Source organism: Myotis yumanensis, unplaced genomic scaffold, assembly GCF_028538775.1.
Source record: "Myotis yumanensis isolate MYYU_CA2020_CCGP unplaced genomic scaffold, mMyoYum1.0.hap1 SCAF_6, whole genome shotgun sequence".
NCBI classification, from domain to species: Eukaryota; Metazoa; Chordata; class Mammalia; order Chiroptera; family Vespertilionidae; genus Myotis; species Myotis yumanensis.
The window spans coordinates 90,212,924-90,236,859 of NW_027223757.1; the positions used below are offsets into that span (position 1 = coordinate 90,212,924).

Below are 23,936 nucleotides of genomic sequence, written 5' to 3' on the forward strand. Positions count from 1 at the left end.
TGGCTTATTTGCCTCTGTGTCCCCAGGTGTGGTGTCCCCAGGTGTTAGCACAGTGCCTGCCACACAGTCTGCCCTCCACAATCTTTCGTGAGTAGGGAGCAGGACTTTCTGTGCACGGAGGGAGGGGCTGTGGGAAGATGTAACATTTTCTTTTCTCCGTCTTCTGCCCTCTCTGATTTGGCTTTGGTGTCCCCCCACCCTCACTGTCCACCCTAACCAGGTTCCAGCAAGGCCCAGCCCTGACCCTCCCTCCTCCCCCAGGGCCCTTGGGACTCAATGTGAGTGAGCCCCCTCCCTCCTCCCTCACCATCCCCCACAGGGCAAATCAGAGAGATTTGCTGGCTAAATGGCCACTCAGCTAGCCTCAGTTTTCACCCATTTTTTAAAATGTTTTTTTTAAAATTGATTTTAGAGAGAGAGGAAGGGAGAGGGAGAGAGAGAAACATTGATGTGAGAGGGAAAGAAACATGGATTGTTTACCTCCCGTACACAACCCAACTAGGGATCAAACCTGAAGCCTGACCGGGAATTGAACCAGTGACATTTCCGTGCATGGGATGATGCTCAACCAACTGAGCCACACTAGCCAGAGCTTCCCGACTTTTTGAAGGGCCGCCTTCCTGTGGTCTAAATTAGGGATATATCTGGTTTATGTCTCATTAGGCATCATAGCCAATGGCCTCAAGGCCCAACTCCCTGATCTCATTTTCACCAGCTGCCCTTCACTTACTCTGCTCTGGACACGTGGCCTCCTCGCTGCCCTACAATCTACCAGGCCAACTTCCACTCAGGGCCTTTGCACATAGTTCTTCGCTCCCTTAATTCAGAGGCTATAACTTCCTGGGTGGAGGTGGTCCCATACCAGCAAGAAACGGTTGGACTGTACCGATGAAGAGCTACCAACAAAGAAGGGAATGACGGGAGGCTGGGAAAATATTCAAAGCCATCCATGGAGGAAATGCTCAAACCCTGGATATTTTTTGCATTACTAACAGCCAGCAGTTATTGAGCAGGTGGTTCCATCACTCTATCACATTCCTTATCCCCAGTCTCATTGCACACCCGGGGAAACTGAGGCTCAGAGAGCCTCTAGGGCTGCATAGCTGGGAGCAGCAATCCCAGGACTCAGCAAGACCCCTTTGACTCCAGATAGCATGTTTCCTCCATCAGGTAGGCTGTTTCCAGATCAGTCAGCAAATGTGGAGCACCCCAGGCTGGGCGGGGCCTGCAGAGTGTAATCTCAGGGGAAAGTGATGAGCTTTTAAGGAGGTGCTTCTTCACCGGACGTATGAAGAAATGGAGGAGGAAGATCAGAGTGAGGCTGGCAGCAGACTGCCCTGTGGCTCACAAGAGCTTGGTGCCCACATTGCGTGTGCATCAGTAGATGTGGGCCAACAGCTGCTGGAGAGCTTGCTTTCTCATAGACCATGCTTCCAGAAGGCCTTTGTGGCATCAACAATCTCAAAGTGACTGGCCCACCTGGCAGCAGCCCCTGGAGGCCCAGAGTCATCACTCTGGACACTGTCCATTTTCTTTCACCTCCATTTGAGAGAGTGAAGTGTCAGACTCGGGCAGATCTGGATCTGAATCTTATTAGCTCTGCTTATTAGCTGTGCAATCCTGGGCAAGTTACGTAACTTGTATTGGTCTGTTTCCTCACCTGTGGAATGAAGATGATCAACACAGCCCACCTCATCCTTTTTAAGAGAAGACAAAAGGGTAATTAACCGTACCTCCGCTACACTTCCCATTGGCTAATCAGCTCGTTATGCAAATTAACTGCCAACAAAGATGGCGGCTAATTTGCATACTGCAGGCAGATCCCGCTGCACCACCCCAGCGCGAGATCCTGGCCTGCTATGTCTTGGGCGGGGTGGGCGGGGTGAGCGGCAGCATGATCCGAGCTGCCACTCGCCCCAGCGCGAATCCTGGCCTGCCATCTTTGACCAGGGGAGACGGGGCAGTCACTGAGGGATTGGGCGTGCCATTTGCCACCCGGGGAGAGGACCTAAGCCAGCAGGTGGTTCTCTCCCGAGGGGGTCCCAGACTGTGAGAGGGCACAGGTTGGGCTGAAGGACCCCCCCCCCTCCCCTGCCAGTGCACAAATTCTTGTGCATGGGCCTTCTAGTCTATATATATAAAAGGCTAAGTGACCATCCAACTGGTAGCTATGACATGCAATGACCACTAGGGGGCAGATGCTCGATGCAGGAGCTACCAAGCTGTGGTGAACCGTCCTCTCACAATCCGGGACCCCTCGGGGGATGTGGGAGAGCCGGTTTCAGAATGATTTCCCCACAGGTCAGGTGGAGGGACCCCACTCACTCCACAGATACTCTTGGAGCCACAGCGCCGCCCTAGGTGCAGCCATCTGGGAGGGACCGAGGGAGGTTGGCTCCAGGGCGTGTCTGGCCCTGTCTCGCCCAGTCCTTCCCCGGCGGCCACCTTCTAATTAATTTCCTTTACATGTGCACAAATCTGTGCACTGGGGCACTAGTATTGAAATAATCACTGGAGTTAATATAGGTAAAGCCAGTAGCAACCTTGTCTGGGAGGACCTGGGTACCTGTGTAGGCAGGCCTCACTGCACTTAGCTGAAGAGTCCCTGAAAATAGGACAGCTGGTTGAATTTAGCTCTTAAAACTGCGCAGTAGAATCCTACGTGCTTTGGGGAAGGGTGGGGAGCAGTAGGGGCAGGGATGCCAGAACCTAAAATTGGTTCCTTTTGCAGCTTGGTCTCTGGGTGGGGTTGATGTCTGGGTATGGGACCCTAGAGGTCCAGACAGAAGGAAGGCCAGTGCTCCCTACCCCTACCCAGGCCAACAGGTGAACAGTGCAGCCAGAATGTTCTCACCCAGAACTAGTAAACTGGGAGCCTACACCCAGGCTTTCCACCGGGGTAAAGTCTCCTGACACCTGCTGTGCCTTGCCCGTCCCCGGATGAGGCCTGCACTCTCAGGCTGACCTTGACATCATCTCAAGTTCACTCCCGACCTGATTAGTTTGATGTCTGTTTAGCTGCAATAGTGGGTACTTACTATTTTGTATTCTCTTTTTTTTAGAAATATATATTTCATTGATTTTTTTTACAGAGAGGAAGGGAGAAGGATAGAGAGTTAGAGACATGGATGAGAGAGAAACATCGATCAGCTGCCTCCTGCACACCCCCTACTGGTACATGCCCTTGACCGGAATTGAACCCGGGACCCTTCAGTCCGCAGGCCAACGCTCTGTCCACTGAGCCAAACCGGGTGGGGCTGTATTCCCTTTTCATTAGTTTCCCGCGGGGTTCCAGGGACGGTGGTTTATATCCTTGGCAATAAAGTCTACAAGAGTCGTAGTTCTTGTTCATTTCCTGCTGTTGTTGGATCCTAATTTGGGGCATATAGGTCTTGCTAAAGTTTGCATTCTGTAAGTGGCGTTACCACAAATTTTATCTTTGTTAAAATTATTTTTGCTTTTTCATACATTTTCTTGGAAAACAGGGGGTTCCTGCCATGTGCCAGGCGCTGTGCCAACCATGAATAGGACAGTCCCTGCGCTCTAACGGGGGAGACTGACAAAGCAGAAGCCACAGCACAGTGTGGCGAGCACTCTGGGGTGGTGACTACGGACAAACGGGAGCATGGGGCAGGGCAGGGGCACCAACTGGCCCAGGGACCACTGCACACACACGACCAGCTGCTCCGCGGAGTGAACTCTGAGCAGGCTTTTCTTTCATTCAGCCATTGCAGGGAGCGTGCGTCCATTTCCAGCCCATCTGTTGGATTCCTTTTTTCAAATGTACCTGTTCTTTGTTCACAGTGTCTTTTTCTTATACTTTCTATTCTTTATCTTTTTTTTATTTTTTATTTGAAAACGACATTTTCTCCCTTAACGTTTCTTTCAGATTGCTCTTTGTGTGAAGTTCCCGGGAGTAGTAAGCTTCCTATTTTGGCCATTCACTGTCATGATGGGATGTGTTTTTGAGGGGTTTGTAATTTTTTGGTTGTGAACTTTTCTCTCTCTTGGTGTTCCTATGAGCCCTGGGTTGTGGAACTATAGCCATAGTACAGTTATATATTTGCTTCTGTTTGGTTTCCTATGTGTCTGTTTGAACTGACCTCTATTTTTACTTTAATGCCTTTGCTTAGGGAAATTATTCAATCACTTACAAAGAATTTACTGAACATTAACTGCAAGTATATCCCCGTATTTGGTGCTGTGGAAGATACAAAATGATGCAAGACAACACTCTGTGGCTGCCTTACATGGAACGGTCTGAAAGGACCAAATATACACAAAAAGTTCGGTAGCCATTTAAGGCAGAGTCAATGACAGAGCTAACAGGGGATCCACGTCAAGGTCAGAAGGAAAAACAGACAGCGGGGGACAATGGGGAGGAAAAGCGAAAGGAGAAACGGTTTGTGCGAGGAAGTTACAGAAATCTGACTTGTGGGTGGTGTTAGCGCGCCGCTGCAATGATAGCTGAGGCTGTGGATGAACTTCACTTTAGGGTCCTTGCAGGGGAAAAGCCTAAATCAGGCAAAAGGAAGTCATTTAAAATGCTCCTGGGGTGGGAGGTAGGTTTAATGAAAGTTGTGTTTGAAGGAGAAAACAGAGTAACCTGAAAGGGCTAGGAGGCTTTATTATTATTATTATTAAGAGGCTGCCTCCCACATGAAAGCAAATTGGGCATGTGCCAACTGGGAATCAAACCCAAGACCCTTTGGTGCAAATGAGGACACTCCAACCAACTGAGCCACAATGGCCAGGGTGGGCTAGGAGGCTTTGCAGTGATTTAGACCAGAACAAAACTGGGTTAGGGAAGCCAGCGCCGGGAAGAAAGGGAGGAAGGGAGGCTAGCAAGATTGGGATGTGGAAGGTGTTACAGACTCCAAAGCAGCGGTTCTCAACCTGTAGGTCGCAACCCCTTTGGGGGTCGAACAACCCTTTCACAGGGGTCACCTAAGACCATTGGAAAACACATATATAATTACATATTGTTTTGTGATTAATCACTATGCTTTAATTATGTTCAATTTGTGACAATGAAAATACATCCTGCATATCAGATATTTACACGACGATTCATAACAGTAGCAAAATTACAGTTATGAAGTAGCAACGAGAATAATTTTATGGTTGGGGGTCCCCACAACATGAGGAACTGTACTAAAGGGTGGCGGCATTAGGAAGGTTGAGAACCACTGCTCCAAAAGTTTCCTTAAACCAGTGGTCGCCAACCTTTCAGACCTCACCGACCACCGGTTGGCGACCACTGCTAGAGTATTTGTCAGGAGTGGCTTTTTAATGAAGGGAGTTGGGAAGGGCAGACTGCTAGAAGCCGGGACTAAATGGTCAGAAGGCGGATGTCTGTTCTAAAGAACTTGCTCACAATGAACACAGGATAAGTATAGGCACAGGGCCAGGTCCCCCGCTGCAGTTTCTGCAGCCTCTGAGCTACCCGATCCCTTCCGTTTAATCAGAAACCTTTCTGAGCACCTTCAAGAGCAGCAGGCGGCTCCAGGCGTCCTTGCAGGGGCCGACACTTGCGGTAATAAACACAGGAGGTCTTCGACTTACTGGATAACAAGACCGGTTTTACTATAGGCTAACGGATATAAACAGGTCAGTTCCTATGCATCTCATCGACGTTATAACAAAGAGAAATGAAACTGAACATGTTAGTAGAGGACCAGCTACGCCTTCGTCTACGGGTGTTGTGAGGATTATACTGGAGTTAACATGGTGCAAAGCACCTTAAAATGTGTCTGGCACAAAGCAGGTGCGATTTGAGGGCCAGTTATTACTTCGTTTTTATTAACTAAAGGCACAGTGCCTGCGAGTGCTCACACTGAGCGACTCATCGAAACCCCCGGATCTAGGGAGGGAGACTGGCCAGGGACTTTAAGAGCAAAACACATTTTCCAACCGTGGGCCCTCAGGGAGGTTCGCGAAGGCTCAAATGCAAAGGGCGACTGGGTCGGTTCTGGTGGGGGAGGCAACCGGGAGGGCGGTCTGAGCCCGCAGAGCTGTAGCCCGGCAGCCGGAGGCCTCGCAGGCCGTTCCGTCCAGGATCCGGGCCGCAGAGGGGCGGACGCAGACCTGCGGGGAAAACTCCCGAAGCCCGGACCGAGCTTAGCAACGCCGCAGACCGTATCGGGGGCGTCCGGCTTCCAGAACTGCCAGCTCCGCCCCCGCCCCGCCGCTCACGGTAACCTCGGGAGAGCGCCCGAGCCAGCGGAGGCCCACCCAGGCCCGGGCCGCCTAGCGCGGCGCCAGGCTCCGGCCCGGCCGGAGAGCGCGTCCAGCGCGGACTCCCCGCGCGCCGCCCTCCCGTGATCCCCTGCGGCTCCGCCGCGGCACGGCCCCTGACGTCAGCGAGGGGGCGGGGCGCCGCCATCACGTGACGGGGAGTGACCTCGCGGGCCGGCGCCATGGGGGCCTTGGACCCGGAAGTGGCGCCCAGGGCTCGCGGCGGTGCCGCGGGGATGGCGGGAGCCGGAGCAGGAGCCGGAGCGCGCGGCGGAGCGGCGGCGGGGGTGGAGGCCCGGGCTCGCGACCCGCCGCCCGCGCACCGCGCACACCCGCGCCACCCTCGGCCCGCGGCGCAGCCCTCGGCGCGCAGGATGGACGGCGGCTCCGGGGGCTTGGGCTCTGGGGACAACGCCCCGACCACCGAGGCCCTCTTCGTGGCACTGGGCGCGGGGCGTGACGGCGCTCAGCCACCCGCTGCTCTACGTGAAACTGCTCATCCAGGTGGGGGCCGGGGGCGCCGTAGGGAGGGGGTGCTTCGTGAAGGTGACAGGCCTCGATCCGGTCAAATTGGGGCGGGGGGGTCGATGGCGACGGGTTTGGGGAGGGGGCGGGGGCCGAGGGTTTGCTGGGCCGCAGGAGCGGGAGCGGAGGACGGCAGGAGGGTTTGGGGTGCAGGGGCACAGGTTTGAGGGTGTGGGAGAGGGGCCGAAGGGGTCAGAGCGACAGATTCGGGGGAGGGTGGAAGGAGCGAGGAGTTTTGGAGGTGCCGGGGGAGGGCGATGGGAGAGAGACGGGTTTCTTTCGGGGGTGAAGGCATGGAGGCGAGAACTTAGAATAGGAACGAAGGGGCATATTGGGGGTGAGCGAAAAAGCAACGGATTTGGGGAAGGGGCAGGACGTTTTGGCGAATGGGTGGGAAGGAGAATTGGAGGGCCAAGGCTAAATCTTTAGAAGGTGAGCACATATTTAGGGTGAAGGGAGCAAGAGCTCTGGCCTTGATGAGGATGGATTTAAAGGGACGGATTTAAGACAAAGGACGGGGGGCGGGGGGCCTGGGCCAAAAATTAAGAGCGGAGAAAGGCGTCAGACTCCAGGAAGGAGGGCGGGCAGTGGACCTGCCGGGGACGGGGTTTGGTGGGAGAGGGGGAAGGCGAGGATTTAGCCGGAGGTGGGGGCTCTGGGTCTGATAGCGACGGAGGATTTAGCCGGAGGTGGGGGGCTCCGGGTCTGATAGCGACGGAGGATTTAGCCGGAGGTGGGGGGCTCCGGGTCTGATAGCGACGGAGGATTTGGTGGGAGGAGGGGAACGTAGGGCGACGCAGCGGGGGAGGGGACAGTGGCGTTTTGTCTGGAGAGGGGGAGCGAGGAGGCTTTCAGGGGAAAGGATGACGCATTTGGAGGAGAAAATGGAAGTCGCGGTGGGGGTCGGGAGATGGGACTCAGTCCTCGTAACTCGGGGGAGGGGGGGGGGCGGGCATAAAGGGTAGTTGGGACATAAGGTGACAGGATAGAGAGACTGGCAGAAGCTGAAGCCCAGGTAGGGATGTCTGGCACCGTGCCTGCAGGTGCACTGGGTATGCTGGCGCCGGCCAGCAGTGCCTTGCAGAGGAAGCAGGCTCCTTGAGAAAGGGAGGGATTGAGTTGGAAGGAGGCAGGGTGGAGGGGTGCATATTTGGCCGAATTAGGTGGGGGTGACTGAGAGATGGGTGGGCACTGTTTAGATGGGGGTGGTTCAGGCCTGAAGATTTAGCCTAGAAATTTCCAGTTAAGAAGAGTGGGTTGGGGGGGCTGGGGTTGGGGCGGGGGGGAGAGAATAAAAATTGAGATAGAGACCCAACCAAGATTTGAGGTTTGATTTGAGTTGAGGTGAATGGGTCTTTCTAATTGTACTGACAGTGAGAGATACCATTGGAATAAGAGGGACTTGAATGGGAGTAATTGAAATCAGGCTTGGAGTAGAGGGGATAAAGGGAATGGGATGATAGATTTGGAGGGTAGGACCTAACTGTAACATGGTACCTTAGATGTGAAGTAAGGGTACTGGGGGCTGAGTTTTGGCTGCTGGAGTGAGATTGGTGAGGGCTGGGGTTTTAGGGTGGCAGATAGGAGGATCTGTGGAGTGGAGGATGCTGGAGTGTAGGAATAGGGGGCTCTGTGGAAGGAAGTGGGAAGTGGCTTCATCATTTGGACCATTGTAGATTTGGTTTACAGGTTTGAGAAGCTGAAATTAGGGTGATTTGAAAAGAGAATTGGGAATGAGGGAGAAAGGAATTGGGGAGTGAAGGGAGGCTAAACGGTTGGAAGAACTGGGTGGTGGGGAGGTGGCCTATCCAATTTGTACTCAGCTGGTCCTGAGTGTAGCATACTTTGGGGTGAAGTTTTAATGGGCATAGCTCAGGAATCAGTAATATTTTGTAAAAGGTAGATACCAGTTTTGGGGGTAACAGGCTTGGAGTGGCAGATTTTGGGTACAAAAGAACGCAGTGCCTAAGATCAAGGCTCGTGGGTGTTAGGTTTCAGGATTTGGAGATTGAAGGGGATGGACTAACTCTGCCAGAATCTGATACAGAGCCACAGCTCTGGATGGGTTCAAGGAATTGGGGATGAAATTGGGTAAGTATGACTTGGGCTCAAATAATGAAATTTTGAGGGCAAGGAGAATAAGGGTGAAATATGGCAGTGTGCCTTTGATAACCCAGGTGGAAGTTACAGATATAGACTCAGTAGACTTGGAAGCTATGGGGGCATGAGGGGAAGGGACACAGCAGATTTAGGGGTGAAATTGGAATCAATGGGACTCCCAAATTGTTGTGACTAGACTGGATAAGACAGCAAAAGAGCATAGCTGAGACTTGGAGTAGAGAGGATAAAGGGAATGTTACCTGTGTAAGAGGAAAAATCAAAACAAAACTCAGAACTTTTGGGCTTTTAACCCACAAGGGAATGTGTGGGAGGGTTAACTGCCTAGGTCAGCTGGCTCATCCCTGTTCTCCAGCTCCCCTGGGATAGACTTTTTTTTTTAAAGAAGGTCCTCATCCAGAGAAGCTTTCTTATTTTACAGTCAGTAATATGTAGCTCAGAATTCCATCCACAAGGGACAGCGTGAACTGTCAAAACCCCTAAGGCAAAGAAGAAAGGGAATTGACCCAGGAAAGCACTAGAAGCTTACCTTGTTCAGTTTTTAAGGCAGAGCTCTCAACCCTACCGTTTCTGCTTTCCACATTTCAGGAGTTGCTGCTCTGCCTGGTGGCGTGGCTCAGTGGTTGAGTGTTGACCTATGAGCTAGGAGGTCACAGTTCGATTCCCGGTCAGGGCACATGCCCAGGTTGCAGGCTTGATCCCCAGTTAGGGGTATACAGGAGGCAGCTGATCAGTGATTCTCTCTCATCATTGATGTTTCTATTTCCCTCTCTGAAATCAATAAAAATATATTTATTTGGGGAAAAAAGTTGCTGCTCTGGTTCACTGGTCCATGGACTCAGTTGGCCTGCTTTGAGGGACAGGGCTGCTGTCCCAGCCCCCTGTCAAGGAAGGAGACTTCTCACACCCTACTTAGGTGCTGGTCTCCCGGACACCCTGCCTCCTGCCTGGCAGCAGAGTCTTTCTCCTCAATTGGCAGCGTAGCAAACAACCTCACCCCTCAGAGACCCCACTTCCTCACGGGGTGTGGATGGCTTGGTCCTTCACCCACATGAGGTTAACACACCTAACAGCATCTACACAGCAAAAGTGACCATAGCCCCACAGAAATGCGGGGACATACTGTCACAAGGATACGGTGACTGCGATTAGGAAACAGTCGAGGAATTGTTTGAGGGGCAGCTGGGATTTGAGGTTGCAGTCTGGTCTGCCTGAGAGTGAGAGGAACAGATCTATTGGCATATTCTGTGGGTGCGGTAAGAAATGCGAATTGCGGGTGGTCTTTGGAATGGGCTGCTTGGGGCTGAGCTGTCTGAAGTTTGGGATGAGATTTGGATATGCTGTGTTTTGGTGTTAACCACATTTAGAATTGAGACGACTGAAGTTTTTAACCTGGAGATGACAATAAAGAGGTTTATTCTGAGAAGAGCATGGGATTCAAAGTATATACAAATCGGGGATTTTGTCCTGGGGATATCTGGAATTTGGAGGTAACACTGTTGGCGAGTGGGGGTGACTTCGATAGTGGTAGGGTGGTATCTGGGACCAGACGTTTCTGTTCATTGGGAGATTCAGGATCCTGATGGTTCTAGACACTGATGAAATTTCTTTTATGTTTTGATGGGGAAAACATCGACAGGAACAGCATTAGAATTTGTGGGGAAAGAGCAGTGAGGCTGAGTCAGCAGTGGAATCTGACCTTCGTTTTGTATTTGTTGATTCTGAAGGTGGGCCATGAGCCGATGCCCCCCACCGTTGGGACCAATGTGCTGGGGAGGAAGGTCCTCTATCTGCCGAGCTTCTTCACCTACGGTGAGTGTGCTTCCTGGGCAGGAACGCCCACACCGACACAAAAGCAGCATCAAATGGGGAGCAGGCCCAGCTGGCCCTGGGGAACACATGGGCAGCATGGCGCCCAGAGTCAGAGCTGGCGTGGAGGAGGGGATCCCAGAGTGTGGCCGGAGGCAGCAGGGTATTGGGGTGAGACCAGGTGAATAAAAAGCTTTGGTCCAGCTCCTCTACCTGGCAGCAGGCCAGGAGGGGGGGAGGGGCAGACAGGTGTTGAAGGGAGGAGACAGTCAAGACACTGGTCCCTGTCATCCCTGCCCCCAGGTTGTGCCTGGAATGGCCGGGGGGGGGGGGGGGGGGGGCGCGGGGGCAGTGAGGTGTCCTTTTGCCCTCTGAGCAGTCGGCCCTGTTCCTAGCTTTTCTGCTTTCCTGCTACTGTAGCAGGAGGCCAGGTTCTTTTTCTTCTTTCTTCGTCCTCTTTCCTTTGTGTTCCCCGGGCATGGAGCTAACTCATTCTGGCATCTCCACCCACTGGGTATAGACCAGTGCATGGTGAATGGCTTTACCTGTAGTGTGCCCTGACCAGCCGGGTGAGCTGGGACAGGCAGCCTCACTGCCCTGGCCCACATTCCTCTGCAGAGTGGCACCAGCATCTTCATGCCTGGCCCTTCACACACCCCTCCCCCTCCTGTCCCAAGGTCTCTCCACCAAGAAGCCCACCTGGCTGCCTCTGCTGCTCATCCCCTGGCCCGTGGGCACCAGCTGCCCAAGATCTTTTCAAGTCCGCCGGCTGCCCCTCTCCCAGTCCCCACCCTCGCAGGGTGATCATGCTGGGGACTTTCTTAAAATGTGCCCTTGTTGCCTAAGTTCACAGTCAGCCTGATCCCCTTATGCCTCCGCCACCTCTGCTCTTATCTGTTTGCTCATTCCAGAATGTTCTCTAAAAACCTTTGTTTCTACCGAATAACTTGGGGCTTCGCCTCCTGTCCCCTTTGTTTCACTTCATACACTGCTGGCAGAATCTGAGGTCACGTTTCTCTTTCAGTCTTGCCGCCATGGTGCTGAGCACAGTCTGGGGCCAGTCAGAACGTGTCATTTTGTGGGGAAATGTGTTCTTATTTGTTTTTACTTAAAGATTGTCAGTGTGGGGGAGGGGAGATCAGAATGAGGAAGGCACCTCACTGAAGTACAGTGAGGCTGGTGACCCAGTCAACACTGGGTCTGTGGGAAGCGGGGGTGTGGGCTGCTAGACCCTCCCTGGGGTGTCCTTTGTATGGCTAGGCAACCCCCAGCCATGCAAGGGACGAGACGTAGAGCCCAGACCGGCTTTGTTCACCTCGCAGTCATTCCCGAAAGGACTCAGGAGAGGGGTCTTGACTCACTTTACCGCCCCTTGCAAAGATGAGCTCCCCACCCCAGTTTACATGAATGGTGTTTTCATCCGGGTGTTGTAGCAGATGCCCATTGGGTGTTTCCAGACACCACACTGCTCTCCCATGGGGAGAGGGCTCGGCTACGTGGATGCCTAGAGCTGTCTGGACAGCATCTACCTCCCCTGTCGTGGTGAAGGTGTAATGGGTGAAGGTGTGAGGCAAAGAACTTCCTGGAGAGAGTTCAGGGACTGCAGAACCCCTGCAACCGGAGAGCCCCTGGCCCATGAGGAAGAGAGGGGGCGGGGCTTTGGGCCCAGCATGGCCTCTGGGCATTTTTACGAGCCTTTCTCTGCTCTCACTTGTTCATTCTTCATCTCAGAGGTGGGGGAAGTAGGGGTCCCTAACTCCTTTTTTGCTGTGGGCAGGTGAATAGAAAGAGGTTGAGAGCCTCACTGGAGATCACACTGGTCTACCCTGCCCCCCTCCCTCTTACTGACTGGCGCTCCCCTCCCCCACAACAAACCTTCCTTCTGCCCACTCTGAAGCCAGGCGCCTGTGTCCTCCCCTCTCTGCCCCTTTTCCCCAGCCCTCCCCATCTCAGGAAGCAAGTGTGCAGGTAACAGGTGCTGCAGCCCGGAAAGCAGTGGCAGTGGCAGTGGCAGTGGCCTGCTGGGTGGCAGATGTGTTGCAGAGAAAAGCCGGACAAGCCGGTTCCTGCCACTGTGTGGCACCAGAGAGCTGAAGTCGTGGGTCTGAGGGGAGCATTGTCTGAGATGTCTGCCAGCTTCCAAGTATTCAGCTTTGTAAAAGTACAGCGGCTTTTTGAACATAGTTTAAAAGTTGATGTTAAAGAAAACAACAAAACATTTAAAAAGCGATCCTTTCAGAGGCCCCAGTGCAGAAGCAGGACTCACAGGTGGGCTCTAGCTCCCTGACTGCTGATGTTTTTCTGTAAAATAGTTCATTGGTGCCTCTGTTTTGGTTACTTCTCCACTTGCATGTCCTCCCCACATCTTGATTAATAAATGCCCCCAGGTGCCAGGTGGGGTCCCCGGGCATGCTCGGCGGACACTCTTGAGCCTCTCTGGGAGCCCGTCCTTTTTCTTTTTTCTTCCCTTGGGCTGCACACTTTATTGTTGTCTATGGGAACTCTACCTCCTTCCCCCTGAGAAAAACATTTTTTAATGAGTAACAGAACTGGTTTCTGGGTTGCAGCACTGAAGTTGCTGAGTTGAAAACTAGAGCTGAGTTTGCCAAGTAGATTTGTCAAAGCTAAAAAAGGAAATATGTGAACTTGTTTGTCAGAAATATGTTTTGAAGGCTTTTACACAAAGGAATGGGCTAGAGAAGGAATTGGTGGGGCCTGATCGCTTCCAGGGTCCTGGACGGACCTCCCCTCCGTGACTGTGACTTGGGAGTGGGTGTCTAGGCTGGCGTGACACTGCCACCCCTGCTTCCTTGTAGCCAAGTACATTGTGCACGTGGATGGGAAGATCGGGCTGTTCCGAGGCCTAAGCCCCCGACTGATGTCCAACGCCCTCTCTACCGTGACCCGGGGCAGCATGAAGAAGGTGAGGCCCGTTGAAGTCAGCAGCAGTTGCCAAGGTTCCCCTGAGCTCCCGGCCACCCCAGAGGCAGCCATGTGCACTGCTCCAGCCGCCATCCTTCCCAGACTGGTCGGGCCTCCACCCCAGCACCATAGCCAGGCTCCAAACCCTGGTGGCCTCACACTGACACTCGTTGGTCGGGAGGGTTCCTGCCCCACAGTCTTCCCGCTTTCCCACGGCTGTGACACCAGGCCCCAGCCCTGGGGGTTACCTGAGGCCGCTGGCCCAGCCAGTGTCACTGCAGAGAAAGTGGTAGGAGCTGCTTCGTGCCGCTTTGCCCCATGAGTTACAGTAAGAGGCTCTGTAATTTGCTTGGCCCTCCTTCGTGTTTTGTCTCAGGTTTTCCCTCCGGATGAGATTGAGCAGGTGTCCAACAAGGACGACATGAAGACCTCTCTGAGGAAGGTGGTGAAGGAGGTGGGTGTTGGAATTGGAGAGGGAGAGGCCCTGGGAGAGGAGTGGGGTTATTTCTCACCGTTGAGTTGGGCAGGTCTTTGAAGAGGCTCAGAGTTGGGTCCTCGTGCTTGCATGGGAGGGGCGACGAGGAAGGCCTGGTGTGGACACTGCAGGGAGCTCCAGAAAGCCTTCAGCTGCTGTGGGGCCTGGCCTGGGACCCAGCAGCACTCCTGGGTGGTGGGCATTGGAGGTGGGCAACAAGTGGGGCCACCTGAGGTAGACTGACCCCATGTGGGGGCTGCAGGATCTCAGGTTGTGCCCCATATGAGCTCTTAGCTCCCCAGAAGTGCCAGTTCCAGAGGCAGGCTGGACTGAGTGGTTGCCAGGGTTCCCCTGACCCCCTCTGCCCTCTTGCAGACCTCCTACGAGATGATGATGCAGTGCGTGTCTCGCATGCTGGCCCACCCCCTGCATGGTGAGCTGCCCCACTGGAGACCACAGCGTGGAATGGGATGGCCCTCATGGACTGTAGCTGGGCGGCGGTAGACTTACGGGGAAGGGGCCGTGAGGTGGGGGTATTGCGTTGCAACCCCACTGAGGAGAGATTGGCCAGGAGTCCTGTCCAGAGGGAGCTGGGGCTCTTCCCAGGTAGAAGATGGGGTGTCGTGGCCATGGGGTGTGCTGGGAAGCCCCCCGCTCTGTGACCCAGGCCATGATGTGCAGGGGCCACTCCAGTGGGCACCCACAGCTGGCTGTCCTGGGCTCTGTGTGTTTGCGTCACGTCACCTCTGTGTGTTTTCTCTTTCCTCAGTCATCTCAATGCGCTGCATGGTTCAGTTTGTGGGACGGGAGGCCAAGTACAGGTGGGTAATTCTTCTTGGGACTGAGAGGCATGGCCATTCCAGTCCCCATTCTGAGTTTATGAGGACAGGCCATGCTGGGCCAGTCACTGCCCCTTCTCTGCCGTGGCTCTAATGTGATGACTTCAGGGGAACTTGGTAGTGGCCTCCATAGTCTGTGTCCAGGGGTCTTTTCTCTGTGTCTCTTGTCCGGGCTGCCCGGGACGGGCTTGGGTGCCCTGCAGAGAGGTGCTTGGGCGTGGAGTTGGTTTGGATTAGGAGTCCTGGCACCAGAGCTGATTCTGCACTTAGGACTGAGCCAGGGTTTCCTCCTGCCCCCTAGGTTATGTCCTAAGGATTTCTCTACTGTCCTAGCACCTGCTCACAGCTCATTTCCTCCTCTGTCCACTGCAGCTGATTACCAAGTGCTCACTTCGCATCTGCGTGCTGCACTGCGCAGGGGGCTGGGGCAGAGGTGTGCTGACACAGCCCTTCCCTCCAGCATTATCCTTCCTTGCCCCTCAGAGGCTCGATCAGGACAGGAGGCGGATCCTGGAGGCCTGTGACAGGAGGACACGCCTCTGTTACCCTCTCTAATTCTTGTTTCCTGGGTTCCGTTGATTTCTGCTGCTGTTCTGTGGGGTCAGGGCCCAAGGAAGCTTGGCTGCTATGGGGCCTCATTTTGGGTTCACTAGTGGGAAATTAGCCCATTCCCCTAGACCTGTGGTCTGCAGACCACGGCTCGTGAGCCACACGCGGCTCTTTGGCCCCTTGAGTGTGGCAGTTCCACAAATACCATGTGCGGGCGCGTACGCACAGTGCGATTGAAACTTTGTGGCCCATGCGCAGAAGTCGGTATTTTGTGGAAGAGCCACACTGAAGGGGCCAAAGAGCCGCATGTGGCTTGTGAGCCACGGTTTGTTGAACCGCAGTTTGCCGACCACTGCCCTAGACTGAAATGTGAGCTTGGCAGATGGGACCAGGCGTGGTCGTGCCACTGTTCTGAGGAGAAAGATAGTGGGGCCTGGCAGGGCCCGTGCCCTGGAACCAGCACTAGCCAAGGCTTTGGCTCCCACCGTCCCTTTTTCTCCTGGGCCACTGCCGCCTGAGGCTTTGCAGAGCCTCATGTAGGACCGGCCACTTTGCATTGCTAGCGAAGGTCACAGGGGTTGCTCTTGAGCCTGCTTTCCATTTCACACCTAGAAGCCCATCTGGTCTCCTACAGGCCATGATGAGTGCTGGTCCCCAGGCTCCTTGCTGGGGAGGGCCAGATGCCTCCCAGGCTGCCTCTGGGCGGTCTGCTGCAGGGCCTCCTGCTGCAGGGCCCTGTGTTTCTCCTCTGCCTTCTGGGAAGGTAATTCTCGCCACTTGCCACTCCATCTGCTTCTCTACCGAAAGGTTGTTCAGCCAGAGATAAGTCTAGGGCCAGGCAGAAGTGCCCATCGTGGTGCCGTAGCCCAGGCTGGACGGTTTAGTCCTAAATTCCAGACCCACAGAAATAGTGGTTGCTAACTGCTGAGTTCTGCCCCAGTGCTGGTAGGGTTTCTCCAGTCTCTGAACTGGGTAAGTGCCCCCAAGCAAGAGCTCTGTCATCTCCACTGGGTTCTGCCTGGAAACAGAATCTCCCCTGCCCGTCCTAGCCAGGAGTCGATGGCTCTGAGCAGCGGTGGGGAGGGTAGAGGGTAGAGGAATGGGCTTCTTCAGGTGACTGAGTGACCTCTAGCCCTGTCTTGCTTTCTTTACAGCGGCGTGCTGAGCTCCATTGGGAAGATTTTCAAAGAGGAGGGGTTTCTGGGATTCTTTGTGTACGTGAGTTTATATCTCCAAAGCTGCCCACGGGCATGGCTCTGCTAACAGGTTCACTCAGCCTCTCAGGCCGTAGCTGCTGGCCTCAGTCTAACCCCAGGCCCCGCTCCCGTCTGAGTAGCTGCACTTCACAGCGCCTTCGAGCTACAGATCGTCCAGACCAGAGCTGTGCAGGCTTGTCCAGACCCGGCCCACACAGAGACGGTACTGTTTGTTCAGTGCTGACTGCACTGGCCACCCAGGCCCTGTCCATTTGCCAGGGCTGGGGGTGGGCATGGGGCTGAGCATGAGCCAGGGCACTCTATCGTCCTTGGTTTCTTTGCTGAAAAATGACTGACAATCTGTGCCATGGACTGAGGACCGAACACTGACAGCATTAGCATTCAGTGATAGCATTTCTGAGTTCTTCACGTCTGACATGTAGGGAATTTCACGTAACAATTCCTGTTTCTAAACCTGGCCCTGCTCGGCCTGTGTTTGTGCAGAGCACCTGCCAGCAGGGCACACGTGCTCCCAAGGACCACAGACCCTCTGCCTTCCTTGTGTCTCACACCCACCTTACTTTGCCTGTAAAGAAAGCATACCAAAAAGACTATGTTCAGACAGAATAATTCATAAATGGAGCCCCAAAGCAGGGCCTGACAAGTGTCATCTGTTTTGTCTTTTAAGGTCTAGGCAGTGAGTGACATGTATGTACTAAGTATGGGCTCTCTATTTACTCATATTGTGGTTGTATAGTTGGTCAGGTGTTTTTATTTATGATCTAAGGTAACCAAGAAACAACTCCGCGTGTGCTCATGTGTGTGGGTGTGTGTCTCATCAGGAGGTGATGTTTGCCCCCAGGGACGTTGGTACTGCCTGGAGACATCCTTTGTTGTCACAGCTGGTATCCAGTAGAGGCCAGGGCTATTGTAAACATCCTGCGATGCAGAGGGCAGCCACACGAAGGCTTATTCAGCCCTGTCGATAGTGCCAAACTTTGACTTACGTACACACACATATTTTTATATATACACCCACGCATATAGGCATATACACGAGCAAATATATGAGTAAATATTTGCCCACGTGACTGGTATATCAGACTTTAAAACACGACACATCACCACCTCTGGCGTTGTGGTTTTTTAAAAATATATTTTTATTGATTTCAGAGAGGAAGGGGGAGAGAGAGAGAGGGAGGGAGGGAGGGAGGGAGGGAGGGAGGGAGAGATACATCAATGATGAGACAGAATCATTGATTGGCTGCCTCCTGCACACCCCTTACTGGGGATTGAGCCCACACCTGGCATGTGCCCTTGACCAGAATCGAACCTGGTCAGTTTGCAGGCTGACATTCTATCCACTGAGCCAAACCAGCTAGGGCACCTCTGGTGTTTTCCACACTCATTGTATGGTGTTATTCTGGTGTGTGACGGACTCCTGTTGGTCACTTAACCTTTGGGTTCTCCTCATCTTCACGAGGGTGTGGAATAGGTGACACACGTAGATGTCACAGTTCTCAGAACGCACCAGAGGGGACGTGTGGCGAGGTCACCTGAACGCAGGTGGAAGCAGCAGGATTAGACATTGCATTCAGGAGGTTCATTTTGTTACTATCCCTCTTAACATAGATGTGTTGCATCTAATTCTTGTGAACTTTTGAAGTATTTTGAGATACGCTTTTTAAAAACTCAAAAATCATAATTCTACTTCCCCTCCCAAGAGATAGCCATTTTTCTGGAAATCTTTTCAAGTCACTCCATATCTAAACAAACATATCTAAATAAGCACATTAAAACCACCTGCACACACAGGACCCCCGATCCTCAGTGCTGTATCTGGAGGTAGCCTCCTCTCTGCTCATCTCCGAGGCCGTCGCTTTAAAAGCTTGTGAGGTTTGCCTGCTTGTGAACATTCCGGGGGAAGACAGCATGCATTGAGCAGTGTTTTGTGAGAGTTGGTTAGGTATCAAGGCCAGGAGAAAACTACCAACATATAGGCACTCTTTCATAATCTGTATTGAAAATCCCAGATTTAGCAACATTCACATCTTGAGGCCCAGCTTCTGTGGTTTGAAAACGCTTGTGAAACCAGAAGCTAATCTGGTTTCAGACGGAGCACATAACCCCCAGCCCTGGAGAAAGGAGCCCTCCTGTGTGCATACCGCTGGCCCCCGTGGCCCTGCGGGCTTCCTGCCTGAGGCATTGGATGTGCTGACTTTGGAGCTTGGAACATCCCTGCTGCTTCCTGGGGTGGAGCCCCCAGGAAATGCTCCCCTCCCTCCCCGGCTCATCTTTGCTCACCTTGTTTTCTAGTGGCTTAATCCCTCACCTCCTGGGAGATGTGGTTTTCTTGTGGGGCTGTAACCTGCTGGCCCACTTCATCAATGCCTACCTGGTGGATGACAGCGTGAGTGACTCCCCAGGGGGGCTGGGAAACGACCAGAATCCAGGTTCCCAGGTTTGTTGGAACAAGGACTTGTCCATCTTTCTGTGTACCTCTGATGCCCAGGGTCTAGGGCAGACTCGAGGACTCTGGGGTTCTGAGGGCTAGGGAGGGCCTCTGGGGGAGCGGTCTGAGGGAAGACCTCTGTTGTCCCCAGGTCACCTTTGCCTCAGACTGGAAACCTGGAGTTTATGGAATGCCCGTCCCTGGGCAGCTTTAGAAATAAGACATCCCAGCTTATCCAAGGCTGTGTGAGTTATGACCCAAATAGGGATCAGGAAACAAGATAGACTGACTCCCAGCAACCTTTAACTTCTGCTTAGTGTTTATGCTTTCAAAACCCTTTTGTGAACATTATGACATTTGCTCCTGACAACACCCCAGTTGTGAAGGGAGCAGGGCAGGTGTGTCATCCTCCTTCACAGATAGAGAAGTTGAGACCCAGAGGTGAAAGGGCTCCCCAGAGGCACTTGGCTGGGATTGCCAGGGCTGGGACTAGGTCTTTCCCTGTGCCAGGTAGGGGTGCTCCCCCCCTTGAGGTTTTTCACATCAACTAGGAAGCATGCTATCCAGGAGCACCCCAGTATTGTGTTCACAGTGGCCCACACACCTGCTGTGCGCAGACCTCAGCAGTTGGGTCAGGCATGCGGAGGCCTTGCCTTCTAAAAGGCACCAAGAAGAAAGGAGTCTAAGGACCTGATGGCTTGACTGATTCTTTCTGAATCAAGATGAGAGTTGGAGAACAGTGATGGGTGGGGGTTCCTGGTAGCCAGCCATTGTAACAGCAGGGATTGCCAACCCCAGGAAGGAAGGTGAGGGCTTAGGGACCTGTCTGCCAGGATCACTTGGGGGTGGGGTGGGGGTGGGGGCGGCAGCGAGGGCGGGGCAGAGGGTGTCATAGTCTCCATGTGTCTGTGTCTGGGCAATTCTGTGTGTGTCTGGGCGTGTGTCTGGCGAGGAGCCCCGCCCCCACTGAGAGCCTCCGCTCAGGGAAATTGTCGGCCTGGGTAGGTGTCTTAGTGGCCTTTCAAAGTGAGCAAATTCAAAGGCGCTACAGAGACCAGCTTCCATCTACAGTTACAGAAGCCATGGCCCTGCCCTTTCTCAGGGGCCTCGTGGTTGGGGGAGCTGCTGCCATCAGAGAGTGCCAGCTGGGACAGTTGGTGGAGGGGTAGCCCACAACTGATTGGTTCCCTCTAGTCTAGGTGGGCAGGTGTTTGACCAGGGCCTGCTGCATTTAGCCTCCAACAACAGCAGTCAGCTCCATTGAAAGTACTTTTAAGTGCTTTTCTGTGTGACTTAAAGGCCAAGATGAAGCTGCCACTTGGGCAGAGGGCTGAGCAGACCTGCACCCAGGGGTGCAGGGCATCCATCTGGTGGGATGGCCGTGCCACAGGCTGCTGAAGGATAGGTAGTCCTCTCTCCTGGCAAGGTTGAGGTCTGAAGTGGGCAGGAAGCCCAGGCTTCCCCCCATTTTACTCTAGGACGGATTCTGTGCCTGGGTAGTTCAGGTGGCTGGCTCTTCTAGTCGGTAAGCACTTACTAAGCACTATGTGCCAAACCTCAGACACTAGCCAAGGCCTCGGAGCTCACAGCCCAGTGGGGTTGCGCAGGCCAGCAGCCGGGGGTCCCCTTGCCTGGCTTTCACTCCTCACCGTCCCCAGTGGGGCTACGGGAATCCCTCCATCTGGCTTTCCCACTCCTGCCTCCCAGATCTTCTCGTGGCTCTGCTCCAAGGCCAGGAAGCTGCTGCCAGGCCCCGAAAGGAACGCAGTGTGCACAGGGGTGTGTGAGGCCAGGATGGGTTGGGGTGAAAGGCCAGGACCAGGCAGCGTGGCAGGAATCTGCGTGTGCATCCCGAGGTGTCTGGCAAACCGGTCTTCCTTTCTGTCTCCTCAGTTCAGCCAGGCCCTGGCCATCCGCAGCTACACCAAGTTTGTGATGGGGGTAAGTCAAGTCAGCCACCCTTCCCACTGCCCCATGGGCCTGGGAGGGGCTGGGGAGGGCAGCTCTGGTGGTGTAGGAAGTTGGCACAGTGTGCCCCTGCTTCCTGGGCCCAGGTGGGGCTGGCGAGGGGTCACTGACAACACAGGTCTCCTGGGTTTCAGATTGCAGTGAGCATGCTGACCTACCCCTTCCTGCTGGTCGGTGACCTCATGGCTGTGAACAACTGTGGGTAGGTGTGCGCCCCTCCACCAGGCACTCTGCCAAGGCTACTGGGGCCACCCAGCTGAGCCCGTCCAGCGCTCTGCCCCCTCCCTTCTGGGCCTGACATCCCGCCTGGCACCCTGGCTCCTCTGGGTTCACCACACCCTTTGGGGTGACTGGTTCAGATGTGGGTAGTGGCAGTTCCAGACCTTTCCTTGGTGATCACCTCCCGGGCTATCTGGGTCTAACATGCTCCCCTTCCCTGGCAGGCTGCAGGCCGGGCTCCCTCCCTACTCCCCAGTGTTCAAGTCGTGGATTCACTGCTGGAAGTACCTGAGCATGCAGGTGAGCTTTGTGGGTGCTTCATTGCGTGGAAAGATGAGGGGTTGCCATGGAATCCAGTGTTGTGAGGAGGATAAAGAGAATGTAAATGTAGACTTGGTTTAAGACATTTAAATTGACTTTTCACTTTATTTTAGGATTTGAGGTAGTTAGATCTGAGTTCACTTAAAAATTTACATCAGAAAAAGTCCCCTTTTCTTCAACTCTTAGAGACTCTAGATCAAGTGAGGGGGGCACGGGGAGGCGGCACACACCGTCTGACACCTCGATGAGACACTGGAGATGGAGCCGTGGGGTTGGGCCACGAGCCCTTCCGCGGGACACCCTGGTGCCCAGGAGAGCCTGAGGGTGGACCTGGGCCAGGTGGTGAGCCTGGCAAGGGGCAGGCTTGGGGTTTGGTGTTGCCCCAGCACCTTCCTACTGGCTGGAGCCCTTGGGCTCCCAAGTCAGGGCTCCTGGTGTCTAGGGCAGACCCTTGCCTTCCTAGCCTTGATTTGCCTTGTGAATGGGGCAGTGCCTGGGAAGAGGCCGTGCACGGGCTGACCTCGGGTTAGGGAGAGGACAGATGGGAGGGGGGAGCGAGGCCAGAGTCGGGTGCAGTTCTTCCCAGTGAGCCAGTGCATTCCCTGTGCTTCACGTTCTGTGGGCAGTGGAGGAGCCCCGGACCAGAAGGATGCTCCTCTTTGGGGGGTGCCTACTGAGTAGCCCATCAGCAGTGGACACCCTGTGGCATGAAGTGGTCAATGAACCACTTCAGCATAGGGCAGGTTGTGACCTTGCCCTTCAGGAATGCAGCCTCGGCCCTGAGCTCTGAGCTGCTGGGCCCTTCTTCGCCTCACACTGGCCTTGCTCGGGGCAGGATGTGAAAGGCGGCCTCCCCGCTCACTGACCCGACTGTTCCTTTCCATCCAGGGCCAGCTCTTCCGCGGCTCCAGCCTCCTTTTCCGCCGGGTGTCATCAGGATCGTCCTTTGCCCTGGAGTAACCTGAATCACTAAAAACCCGCGGCTCAGCCTGGCCCTCTCAGCCTGGCCACCGCGGGTGGGGCCTGACCAGCTCGGGCCCTTGTAAGACGACTCCAACCCAGCAACACCTAGATGTGCTGCAGCCCAGCTGGGCTTCGGCGTCCATGTTTGCCTTGTGTCTGTCCAGAGGCGGGGTTGAGTGGGGTGAGGCTGCACCCAGGGCCCGGTCACCTGTTAGACCTGGGGGAGGTGGGGCGGGGCGGGGCTGGAGAACGGGGCAAAATCCCCTTGCTTCGCAGTTGTACCAGGTCTGCCTGTTGCGGGTCAGAAGGCTGCAGAGGCCCTGGTCGGATGGGAAAAGGCTCTTGAGGTCAAGTCCCACCCCACTCACCCCAGTCAGCCCCAGCTCCCGCTGCAGCTCAGCTGGAAGCACCACTCTCCTGCTTGTAAATAGGGCGTGATCCCCCGCCACGAGGCCACCCACCATCATGCCACTTGTGCTAGAAGCTGTGGCTGGTTCTGCCTTGGTTTTCTCAACACTACTTTCCAATGGGAAGGCAGCACCTTCTGAAAGGGAAATCACTTGGCCGCTCAGAATGTGTCCCTCATCGAATGCGCACCTGCTAATGGTGACGGCGTGTGCGGGATCTGGTTCCCTGTGCACTTGTGAACACTCAGAAGTTAGGCTCGTCAGTGCCTCTAGTCCTACCCAGTTTAAAAGTCCCTGATACGATTGGACCGTTTCTTCCTCAAATAAATGTACTGGTGGTGATTTGGAGTTTTGTGGGGAGTCTCTTACTTGGATCTTTCTCAGTTCTTGGTGTTTGTGTGAGGATGTGCTGTAGAGCGGCAGGGCTGAGGCAGCGCAACCTTGGATGAGTGCCAGGCTCGATTTATAGGAGAGGAAACCAAGATGGTGGCATAAGTAAACACCGGAGATTGCTGCCACAAACAACCACTTAAAAAATACAACTAAAAGACTGAACGGACATCACCCAGAACCACAGGAAGGCTGGCTGAGGAGAGATTCTTCAACTAGAAGGAAAGAGAACAGCATACCGAGGCTCAGAGGAGGCGCAGTGTGGAAAATACAAAGGTACAGAGGTGCGCGTGGAGCCGGCTGGTGGCTGAGGGTGCGGTTGTCATTTTCAATCGGGAGGGAGTCTCAGACTCTGAGCTCCAGATCCGGGTGAGTATCTAGGGACTCAGACTCAAACGGGAGAAGCGGGATTGTCTGGCATCAGTCAGAACGTGAGGGCAGCTTTCTCTCCGAGGTTTGCAGCTGTTGCTGGGGTTCTGAGAAGCACAGCCTCTGGGAACGGGACTGAGAGCAGCCATAACTGCTTACTCCACCCGCCCTGTTGAT

At 54.3% G+C, this 23,936-nt stretch overlaps 1 protein-coding gene across 1 annotated transcript; it reads left to right on the forward strand.

Annotated features, from left to right (window-relative positions):
• Positions 1-6,394: 6,394 nt before the first annotated feature.
• Positions 6,395-23,348, forward strand: MTCH1 (mitochondrial carrier 1). Its single transcript, XM_070418671.1, is given in 13 exon segments — positions 6,395-6,689; positions 6,691-6,741; positions 10,608-10,692; positions 13,506-13,612; positions 13,988-14,065; positions 14,462-14,519; positions 14,856-14,907; positions 16,629-16,688; positions 18,987-19,080; positions 21,016-21,063; positions 21,225-21,292; positions 21,534-21,609; positions 22,519-23,348. Coding segments are annotated over 13 exon segments (1,119 nt in total). The 5' UTR covers positions 6,395-6,419; the 3' UTR covers positions 22,591-23,348.
• Positions 23,349-23,936: the final 588 nt, after the last annotated feature.